At 36.9% G+C, this 10,951-nt stretch overlaps 4 protein-coding genes across 5 annotated transcripts in view; 2 read left to right on the top strand and 2 right to left on the bottom strand.

Moving 5' to 3' along the window:
• On the top strand, positions 1-918 carry LOC109130166 (CBL-interacting serine/threonine-protein kinase 18-like; the record flags this gene model as incomplete). Its single annotated transcript, XM_019239359.1, has 1 exon — positions 1-918. A coding segment is annotated over one exon (918 nt), but the record flags the coding sequence as incomplete, so codon positions are not given.
• The window catches only part of LOC104776958, a 5,539-nt gene extending 1,838 nt beyond the window's left edge, over positions 1-3,701 (bottom strand). The window contains exons 1-3 of one of the 2 annotated variants that reach the window (XM_010501138.2): positions 3,392-3,701; positions 1,662-2,715; positions 1,054-1,573 (exon numbers count right to left, since the gene is read on the bottom strand). In XM_010501138.2, coding sequence (XP_010499440.1) covers positions 1,054-1,573; positions 1,662-2,618 — 1,477 coding nt within the window. In that variant the 5' untranslated portion in view covers positions 2,619-2,715; positions 3,392-3,701. Of the gene's footprint in view, positions 1-1,053; positions 1,574-1,661; positions 2,716-3,147; positions 3,323-3,391 lie in introns of those variants that run through there. The other variant, XM_010501139.1, reaches the window with a different exon arrangement.
• On the bottom strand, positions 5,508-6,909 carry LOC104776957 (uncharacterized protein At2g34160). Its single transcript, XM_010501136.2, has 5 exons — positions 6,657-6,909; positions 6,388-6,436; positions 6,077-6,139; positions 5,906-5,970; positions 5,508-5,751 (listed from the first exon to the last, which is right to left on the bottom strand). Exons 1-5 carry the CDS (start codon positions 6,774-6,776, stop codon positions 5,662-5,664), a joined length of 387 nt encoding a protein of 128 aa, XP_010499438.1. The 5' UTR covers positions 6,777-6,909; the 3' UTR covers positions 5,508-5,661.
• Positions 7,062-8,476, top strand: LOC104776956 (peroxisome biogenesis protein 7). Its single transcript, XM_010501135.2, has one exon. The coding sequence runs from the start codon at positions 7,173-7,175 to the stop codon at positions 8,124-8,126; it is 954 nt and encodes a 317-aa protein (XP_010499437.1). The 5' UTR covers positions 7,062-7,172; the 3' UTR covers positions 8,127-8,476.

Here is a 10,951-nt window from a genome sequence, read left to right as displayed (position 1 = left end):
GGGAATCTTAAAGTCTCTGACTTTGGTCTCAGCGCGGTGGCAGAGCAGCTTCGACAGGACGGGCTCTGCCACACGTTTTGTGGGACTCCAGCCTATATTGCACCCGAGGTTCTGACTCGAAAAGGGTACGACGCAGCGAAAGCTGACGTTTGGTCTTGTGGAGTGATCTTGTTCGTGTTGATGGCTGGTCACGTTCCGTTCTACGACAAGAACATAATGGTTATGTACAAGAAGATTTACAAAGGCGAGTTTAGGTGTCCTCGTTGGTTTTCATCGGATCTTGTTAGGTTATTGACTCGGCTTCTTGATACGAATCCGGATACTCGGATTACTATACCGGAGATCATGAAGAACAGATGGTTCAAGAAAGGTTTCAAACATGTTAAATTCTATATTGAAGATGATAAACTATGTAGGGAAGATGAAGATGAGGAGGAAGAGGCATCATCATCTGGACGGTCTTCGACGGTTTCAGAGAGCGATGCGGAGTTCGTTATGAAACGGATGGGGGTAGGGTCAATGCCAAGACCAGCGAGCTTAAACGCGTTTGACATTATATCCTTCTCTTCCGGGTTTGATCTGTCTGGTTTGTTTGAGGAAGAAGAAGGAGGAGAAGGGACGAGGTTTATATCAGGTGCTCCTGTTTCAAAGATCATATCGAAGTTGGAAGAGATTGCGAAAGTCGTGAGCTTCACGGTGAGGAAGAAAGAATGGAGTTTGAGACTAGAAGGTTGTAGAGAAGGAGCAAAAGGGCCTTTGACGATTGGAGCTGAGATATTTGAGCTGACTCCATCTCTAGTGGTGGTGGAGGTGAAGAAGAAAGGAGGAGACAGAGAAGAGTATGAAGAGTTTTGCAACAAGGAACTCAGACCGGAGTTGGAGAAACTAATCCACCAAGAAGTTGTAGTAGANCTGTAAGATCCTGCTTTTGGATGTTGAATGAATATCTACGTGAATGGATCTGAGAGGCGGCTACTGAAGGCAGATTATGACAAAGCCAAGATTCAGAAGGCTTTTTGGGGGATGGTGGTGCAAGAAGTGACCAATCTGAACCACTATTGATCTTCTCCAACTCATCACCCTTCACCATTTCACCACTTCTAATACTTATATTTTCAAAAGCTTCAAGGTCATGATTAGCCTCTGGTTTATTTCCCATGTCTGCTTCCTCTGGAGAGGTCATGGCATTTGAGTTATACTGATCCTCAGTCATGGGATCATTCTCGGTGTCGACATATACTGTCTTCTCCAAGAGTGAGCTTATTGAACCATTGCTTTTACGGTGGAGTAACTCCTGAGACAAGCTTATGTTTCTAGTATGCTTACTCAACCTGTTAGCTCTCAGGTTCTCGGTTTCTTTACGAGTCTCAGGGAAACCAACAGGGTGAAAAGGAGAACTGTTGCCTGTACTACGAAAAGGTGACATACAACGAGTGTGTCTGTAAGGAGATGAAGACCTACTTGCAGGAGAAAGCAAGTTTGATTCAGAGTTGAACTTCTTCCCAGTGCTTGAATGAACCGGTGATTGAACTTTACCACTCAGCTTGTGTTTAGAAAATGAATCAAGAGCCAACTGGAAAAATGTACAAGAGTTTATAGTCAGTGAGTGTCTAATCATATCTATAAGGGACTAATAGGAGTTCAAAGGACAGGAGTGGAACCTTTTTTACAGATTGGAATCGAGATTTAAGTTGAGCAACCTTGCTTGACTTCACTTGATCATGGCTTGGGGATGTTACTGGAGAGTTGTGTTTGGATTTGAAACCAGGTACTGTATTCAGCATGGTTAGAGAGTCTTTAAAACACAATTGTGGAAACATCCCACAACCTCTCTTTGAAAGATAGGCATACTCAGAACCCCCATCATCATCTTCATCATTGTTCTCACTTGCTTCACCATCTATGTCTTGGTGGTGATAATAAGATGGGACTACAGACTCATCATACCTATTAGGAGTTTGCTGCTTCTCCCCAGGAACTAACTCTCGTATCTGTATGGTTGGTTCAGGCATAAAACTCGATGGTTTTCGATTAGAAGCATAGTGAGGCTGCTCCACAGTCATGGCTTTGGCAGCTGGTAAAAACCGGTTCAACATAAACTCCCGAGATTGATTATCCTCAGAACTTTTTAGTGGTTTCTTGGTCTCAACAACACCATATCCACTCACACCACTAATGCTGTTGTTAAAAGAAAACGAGTCCTTTGGAGAGAGTGTGTCACGAGCATCAGAAAACACATCATCTTCATCATCTTCTGATTCTTCAACTTGTTTACCTTTTAAACTCTGCAATCTTGTCATGTTTCCATCAATGGCTTTACCCGGTGGACGACATGGTTTAAAGACTTGTTCTTCTTCTTGCGTCAAGTCACAGACTTGTGGTCTGAAATCGTTACCCTTTAATCTCCCAGGAGCTTGCTCCCAAGTGAAAGGAACAGAGGCAGGTTCAGTAACCTGATCCAAACCAGGGATAAGAACTGGATGACATTCACTTGTCTTAGTAGAGTCATAATCAGTGAAGTTATTACTCTTGTTTCTACGTACAGAGACAGCTGATGTGTTCTGCATCCGTCTTGTTGAAAGAAGAGGTACGTTGTAGTTCAGTTTCCTCTCCGCCATTAGTAAGCAAAGAGCAGTGTTCAGTTTTCGTTCTTAGGATATGACTCACAGACCAATGAAACTCGTTGGTATATATACCAAGTTCTCTAGAACAGATCTGACAAACAAAAAAACCAAACATAACAGTGTTCAGTAATCTTGCATTTTATCCACATAATGTGAAGTTAGTGGAAACAAACAAAAAAGATTTTTTTCTAGTACTACTAGAAACTTCAAATTTTTAATATAATAATGCTAACGCAAACGCAACACCGCTAAATAAATTTGAAATCTAGCAACCAATAATATCAAATACAGACCCGTGACATCAATCATTATATGCACAATTGAGTACTAGGCACAACTATAAGATTGTGACGATCTCATAATCGATGTAATTAAGCAGAATTGAGATAATCAAATTAATGATCAGGAAAATTATAATCGATAATCAACTAATTAATTAATTAAACTCGTTTACGGGAGAATCAAAGTTTCCAAAAAAAAAAAAAAGATAGCCCTTAAAGCTAGAAGAAGGATTGAGAATAACGTTATCTCAAAGAAAAGCACAGATCGAAAGAGAACCGTAAGGAGAGGCTTGAGAGAAAGGAGAGGAAGAAGCTTTGAGAGTTTAAAAAGGAGACTGAAGAAGACTTGAGTAAACGTATAACAGAGAGAGAAGGGTAAGCTTTTCTCTCTTTCTTTTATCGTGAGTATGTTGTGCCGTGAAGATGANAAAAAAAAAAAAAAAAAAAAGTCCTTAAAGCTAGAAGAAGGATTGAGAATAACGTTACCAGAAAGAAAAGCACAGATCGAAAGAGAACCGTAACGAGAGGCTTGAGAGAAGGGAGAGGAAGAGGCTTTGAGAGTTTAAAAAGGAGAGTGAAAGAAGACTTGAGTAAACGTAACAGAGAGAGAAGGTAAGCTTTTCTTCCTTTTGGTGAGTATGTGCCGTGAAGATGACGAAGAGAGGAAGATGGAGACTGGAGAAGAAAAAGGGAAGATGAAGTTTAGTCACGAGATGATTGGTGCATTTGGACTCTTCTTCTTCCTGCCTTTACTTCACTTTCTCGTTCACTATTGGTCAAAGATCTTGTTTTGCCTCTATGCACATTAATAGAGGTGGCGGTATTTAACCAGATTTAACCGAAAACGAACCACAGCAAACCAGATTCAGCCATTTCTTGTGACCGAGACCGACCTTATATAAATTGAGCAGTAAGTAACGTACCGTAGAACAGATAATTTAATAATCCCTTACTAGTAATTATGAGGCCTTTTTACTTGTTACTTTTGCACTCTGGGGGAATAATTTAAGGTGTGTACCGACACATTAGAGAGAATGATAGAAGCAAAGAATTTTTGGCGTAACCAACAACAACTCAAATTATTTTCAATCATTTAGTTTTTATATAATAGATCGGTTGAATCAGTTAAGAAATACACACATTAGAGTTTTTTTTTTTGTTTTCCTAATAAAAGTGTGTACACTTGTCATCATAACTTCGGAGAGTTTTGGATATTGTTATACAAGTGATGACATATGCTATAGTATGCTTAGCTTACATGATGCAAAGTTTGTATGATTTTTTTTTTCTGATATTTATAAAATATTTTATTCATATACACAATACCATAATAATCAACTTTACGCCCAGAGAAACCCCATCAAATCAGTGATTTTTTTGCATCACACAAAAACAAAAGAGAGATTATGGTAATTTTGTTTGTGTGATGCAAAGTTTGTATGATTTTTTTTTTCTGATATTTATAAAATATTTAATTCATATACACAATACCATAGCAATCAACTTTACTAGAGAAACCCCATCAAATCAGTGAAATTTTTCCATCACACAAACACAAAAAAAAAAGATCATGGTAATTTTGTTTGTGTGTGTGTTTAGTAAAGGGATAAAACGATTGGCTAACTAACACTCTTAGTCAGCAGGCCGCTTTCGAACACCGTTGCGGCGTTGCCCCCTCATTAACGTATAATTGCATGCTAAGTGCCAAATGCCAATCTTTTTTTGCCAACTGCTGATTTTTTAAAATTTCTATTACTAATTCTTAGAAAACAAAAGAAAATTAGTTAGACTACACTAGAGGACATGGAGACTGATTTTTTTTTATCTAGAAAAATGGATTTTTTGATTACTGGATTGAATATGATAATAATGGACAAAAATGAAATTAAGAGTGATTGCAATTCATTTGTTCAGACATAATAATTAAACAAAGTAAAAGTCGAAAGTGATTATCATCATGCAATGGAATCCCATCCCATACTTCAATTAACATATGGAAATTTAGGAGATTAAAAACTTTTTGCAACTTCTTTTTGTTTTTATGGTTAATCCTATTGTTATAGTTTGTAGGTGCTTAAAATTTGAAGTTTGAATCAAAGTGATCAGTTAGCAAGTAGTAATAACAAATTATAGCCACAAGCCCACAACCCGTGATGTCACAAAAGGATCCAAATATATGTTGAGCATGTAGATATTTTTTTTGTTTTGAATTGACGACTTTTAGTGACCAACACAACAAAATTGACAACTTTTATTTGGTCAAGTCTTATTGAAACTTGAATATATTGTTATAGTTTTATTGGTGCTTAGAATTTGAACCAGAGTGATTACTTTAGCAAGTAATAACAAATCATAGCCACAGAACCAGTGATGTCACATAAAGATCCAGATATTTTGATCATGTGGTTTCCATTTGTTCTGTCATCCCAATAGATTTCTAATTTGTCGAGTATAAAGCCATATCCTAATCCCACATTGTTTGTAAATGTATCACTAGCATTTTCCATGGACTTGGCCCTTGATTAAGGGTTTCGAATATGCTACGGAACGAAGCCATCTTTTTTTTACTTCCTACGATACTCATATAAAATAAATGTTCACAGGTACAGAGAACAAAATCCAAGATAACATTTTAAGAAGTGAACCAAAAATTAACGAAATAAAAAAAACAAATAAAAGTGTCTTCTTAATTAAGCAGAGAGATGGGAAAAACGAAGATTATAAGATCGTTGAACCAAAAAAGCTTTTAAAACAATTTAGTTCTGCTCTTGAGCTTCTGCAGCCTCCTTCTCTGCTTCAGCCATTAGTTCATCAAAGTTCTCAGACTTTCCAAGTGTGATCTCGATCTACAAAGTCATATAAAGCCACAGATTTAGCTAACAATATTATAACCAATTTCAATTTCACAGAACAAACAAAAAAAAATCACAGAATGAAGCTTTAAATCCCACACAGCCCAAGTAATTTCTCGAATAATTTGTGAAGTTGAAATCATATTACCTTAGCTTTCTGCACAGGACGACCCCTTGAATCATCCTTGATATCCACAGTGGAGGTCATGATCTCTGTAAGAAGAAGCAATTTTCCAAATTAGCAAAACATAGTCACTGAATCTTTCAAACCTCATTATTGTTAACACTAAGCTCATTCAAGATTTCAAGAAGATCTTACTCTTTTCAACAGCAAAGCCATTGTTCTTCAATATCTCAGCAACCGTAACCACAGTAGCAATGGCTGCACAATGCACACAAATCAATGTTTTATGAGTAAAACCAAACACAAACCTCTTCCAATAAACAAAGCTAAGCTAAGAACAAGATAAAAAGATTCTATCTCAATGACAATAAAAGGAAATAGCTTTTCAGGAAAACCTTTGAATTGAATGAACTCAACACTACTCAGTTACATATATCTCAATTAATTAGAGAGATTAGCTTCATAACCATACATTAAATACAACAAGCTGATAAAGAGAACATTACCCATTCCTAGTGCAGACAATTCAACATCAGTGTACTGCTGCATGTACCTCTGTTCAAAATCAAAATCACCAAAACAAAGTCAGTACCATACACATGTTTTACTCAATCTCCAGAAGCAAAACAAAGTTCATAAACCTTAACAACACAGAGCACCAGCAAAATAAACCCATTCAAACAGAAACAACATGAATAAACACAGCTCGAATCTATAGATTTTAACCTAAATACGAATCAATCAACAGTCGATTTCAAAAGTTTTATCGGTTTACCTTGGCGAGATTGACGTAGAAGAACAAAGGTTTCTTAGTGTTGGAAACCTGAATCCGATTCTTCTTCTGGGTATCAACGGCCAAGTTCATGTTGTTCACTCCTTCCGTGATCTCTTCCATTGATAACTAACTCTAAAATCAAAAAAACTTCTCTTCTCGAATTTAGATTTCTCTCTCTCTCTCTCTCTCTCTCTCTCTCGCTGTGTCTACGAAACGATGAAATTGAAAGAGAAAAGAGACGACGATGAAGCTTCTCTCTGTAAGAACCAAACCCCCCAAAAAAACCCTAACTAAAAATCCCAAACCGACATCGTTTCTACACAGCCTAAACAAATGGGCTAGGATCCGGCCCAAAAGGCCCTATTCAGAGAGTGAGTGAAAATTAATTTAATATTTTATTTATTTTTGGAAAATTTTTTAATTCTGCGATGAGCCGTATCGGCGTTATCCGATCAGATCGTTGAATTGAATCATCGAGAGGAGAGACTCAGACTCGCCGGGGAAGAAGAAGAAGCTATGCCGATGTTCAAAGCTCCGTTCAACGGCTACTCTGTGAAATTCAGTCCATTCTACGAGTCGCGCCTCGCCGTAGCTACTGCTCAGAACTTCGGAATCCTCGGAAACGGCCGTATCCATGTGCTCGAGCTCGCTCCTGGAGCTCCGGGAGTAACCGAATCCGTCGCTTACGATACAGCAGACGCCGTATACGACGTGTGCTGGTCGGAATCTCATGACTCGGTACTCGTCGCCGCGATTGGTGACGGCTCAGTGAAGATTTACGACACGGCTCTTCCTCCACCGTCTAATCCGATCCGATCGTTCCAAGAGCACGCGCGTGAGGTTCACTCTGTGGATTACAATCCGACGCGGCGTGACTCGTTTCTCACTTCTTCGTGGGACGATACGGTGAAGCTTTGGGCTATGGATCGTCCCGCGAGTATTAGAACATTCAAGGAACATGCTTATTGCGTTTACCAAGCGACTTGGAACCCTAAACATGGTGATGTGTTTGCTTCTGCTTCTGGAGATTGTACTTTGAGGATTTGGGATGTTAGAGAGCCTGGTTCAACTATGATCATCCCTGCTCATGATTTTGAGTTGTTGTCCTGTGATTGGAACAAGTATGATGATTGTATTTTAGCTACCTCTTCAGTGGATAAGACGATTAAGGTTTGGGATGTTAGGAGTTATAGAGTTCCTTTGGCTGTGCTTAATGGCCATGGATATGCAGTGAAGAAGGTGAAATTCTCACCGCACAGGAGGAATCTGATAGCGTCTTGCTCATATGATATGACTGTTTGTCTTTGGGATTACATGGTGGAAGATGCTTTGGTTGGTAGGTATGATCATCATACAGAGTTTGCTGTTGGCATAGATATGAGTGTTCTTGTTGAAGGTTTGATGGCGAGCACAGGTTGGGATGAGCTTGTTTATGTTTGGCAGCAAGGGATGGATCCTAGAGCTAGTTGATGATCATAATTCATAAGTAAGTCTGTGATTGCAAGAAAAAAAAGTTTTCCTCTTAATTTGTTGTGGAATTGGTTTGGTTTTGTTCAACGGATGTAGTCGGAATAAAGTTGGGATCTTGCAGTATAATGCAATGTATTGGAACTTCACATATGAAAAAGCTTCTCTGTAGTGTATACATATAGCTTGTTGTTACAGTATGAGCTGATCTAATCACTTCTTTTGCGGGCGCTTTTACGATATGGTGGTGATATTGATCAGAGCAATGTACTTGTTAGCATGTTACAAAACCAATGTGTTATTGCAAGTGAAGAAATGTGTAGTTACTATACAAATCTTGAGTCTCTTCTACTTAAGTTCAACAAGCATAGCACATGGTTATAGCTGTTGTGAAACTTCTAAATCATTGCTGCTTTATTACCGTGTGTTGTTGTCTTTACAATGTGTGAGTAAGACAATTGGGGTTATTACTGTCTGTAACTGTCTTCCTTACATGGTGATGACGTATGCTTTGGGTTTGGAATATGTAACTTTGCATCTGCATTAGGATTCAACTTGTATCTACTATCTCTTAAGGCAACAAGTTTAACATGTTTCTTTGAGCTCCTGTGTAATTTGAACTGATTTTGAGTGTCTCCTGAGTGTCGTGAACATCTTAGCTGACTAGAAGATACCATTTTGTATATAATGCATTATGCATACCATTGGTCCGTTTGGGTTCAATCCTCATCATCAACGTTACTTGTTTCTATATGTATTTTGGTTTAGGATTTGGTTCAAGAGTAGAGATTATCTCGTTAGTTAATCAAACCCTCTCAATGGGGTGAACTGAAGGAAAGAATTTTATCGAGTTGGATTCTATCAAGAACAACTGATTTTATCTAGCTAGATCAAATGCCGAGAATGTCGCTTCACGATGGAAGGTGAAGAAAAAAAAAGTACAATGGATGCAAGAATCAGTTGAGAGGGGTTGCACACTTGCACATGGTTCAACATTGATTGGATTTTATCTAATGATACATGTGTAGAATGAAGAGTTCTGACCTTTGTATTATATATTGTCTTAAGGTCATCTGACTTTTGTATCAAAAGTATTTTTCTTTCTGCATAACGCGACCGTATTACAAGATGGCAAAAAAGTTTTAAAGTAAGTAACATGATCATGTCCTTATCCATCAAGTTATCTAAAATTTTGTAAGATCCATCTGTAAACATTCTATCAGCTCAAAAGGAAGTGAAAAGAAGTGTTCACCAAACACCAAAATGTAAAAGAAAGAAAGAAGAGAGTGAGAGAGAGGGGTCCATGAAGTCAATCACTTTCAAAAGGAAAGCAAACCCACATGATCTTGTTCCGGATGCGGATATATTGAAAACACACTTCTCTTATTATTATCCTCTTTTCTTTCTACTTTATTAATTATATAGATCATATACAATTATACACAATATGCATAGTGTAGTACGTGTCTATATTCTCTCATTTTAAGTTTTCTGAAAATAATCCATTATTTTGTTAAGGTTTGTAGTCTTGTAAATTAATGAGAGAAGAAAGACGATCCGACGACAAGTAACTATATTGATTTTTTTTTTTTTGTGATATATTTTAGAAAAGTAATGAATACGAGAAAAGACTAAAGACAGTAGGATCTGAAATCCCAACAAGATGCGTGTATATCATGATTCAGTGAAAAGGATCCAAACTAAATGTCATCCAAAGCTCGATCTTTTCTTATTGGATTGACTTTTGATGACACTTAACGACAACAAAACGAATAACAAAAAGTTAACACCGAAAAAGACAATAGGAAAAACACACACAAAATTGCTAGGATGATAAGTTGGTTCTAATAGTTGTTATGTGGGTTTGGAACCGTACTAGTTAATTAGTTTTTTCTTTCTAGTTTATGAAAATGTTGATTGAATATATTGGTTCTCGATTGATTATTACAAAAATTACAATATAATATTTGTAACAAGGTTTTTTCATTAATAAGTTTCTTTTAAATTACTAAAAAATTTTGTATATTATCAAAAATATTTTCAGTCTTGCTAATGTTTTTAATCTAGGCTTAACTTGGTGAATTGTGGGAAAATGATGTGTAATGTGGTGTGATGATATAATAGAAGACCCAATGATGCTACAACATGTGTCTACCCATAAGCACCCAGCCTAGCTAGATGAACAACATTGTATTATACATTTTAAAAACTGAAATTAATTAATAAGATAATGAAAGAAATAAATAAGAAGAGAAGAAGAAAAAAAAAAAATTGAAAGCTTTATAGCGAAGGAGAGGGGTCCCCTCAAATGCTAATAGACGATGGATCCAAAAGGTAAAGTACATTTACATTACACATCGTTGGGTGCAATTATTCATTCCATCTATCTCAACCCCTCTTTTGTTCCCTCTCCCCTACCATTTTTTTTTATTTTATAAAAACAAAGTTCTAAATATTTATATTTTGTATGCAATTTATATATATATGTTATTTGGCTTCTTTTTCTCCTTACTCCATTTGTTTGTTTATATTAAGGTATTATTCAAATGATTCTTACATATTCGTATGGTTTGTGTTCAAAGGAATGTTTTTTTTCAAGGAATAGATATATACCAAGCTTTTACATTTTATTTTTGGTGTAGTTTTAGACTTTAAAGACATATATGTCGTAAGGCTCCTATCACAATCAAAAGGACAACCCCACTTAGTTAGCTCATAATGATTATTTTATACGGATCACAATTTGTAGTAGTTCCCTATACTGTTGTTGGTGCAATGTATGTATTCATAAAAAATGAACAAGGCAGATAATAACTTTTTTAATATCT

The sequence above is a fragment of the Camelina sativa genome, chromosome 3, assembly GCF_000633955.1.
Source record: "Camelina sativa cultivar DH55 chromosome 3, Cs, whole genome shotgun sequence".
Classification (NCBI taxonomy): domain Eukaryota; kingdom Viridiplantae; phylum Streptophyta; class Magnoliopsida; order Brassicales; family Brassicaceae; genus Camelina; species Camelina sativa.
This window is presented reverse-complemented; position numbering and strand designations above follow the sequence as displayed.

What these genes read in the sequence shown, in the direction of transcription:
- LOC104776957 (XM_010501136.2), bottom strand. Translation starts at nt 6,776, where the DNA reads ATGGAAGAGATCACGGAAGGAGTGAACAACATGAACTTGGCCGTTGAT. An exon ending in TCTACGTCAATCTCGCCAAG is followed by an intron (nt 6,437 to 6,656) that starts GTAAACCGATAA and finishes GATTTTGAACAG; the next exon opens with AGGTACATGCAGCAGTACAC. An exon ending in TGGCTTTGCTGTTGAAAAGA is followed by an intron (nt 5,971 to 6,076) that starts GTAAGATCTTCT and finishes TTCTTCTTACAG; the next exon opens with AGATCATGACCTCCACTGTG.
- LOC104776956 (XM_010501135.2), top strand. Translation starts at nt 7,173, where the DNA reads ATGCCGATGTTCAAAGCTCCGTTCAACGGCTACTCTGTGAAATTCAGT.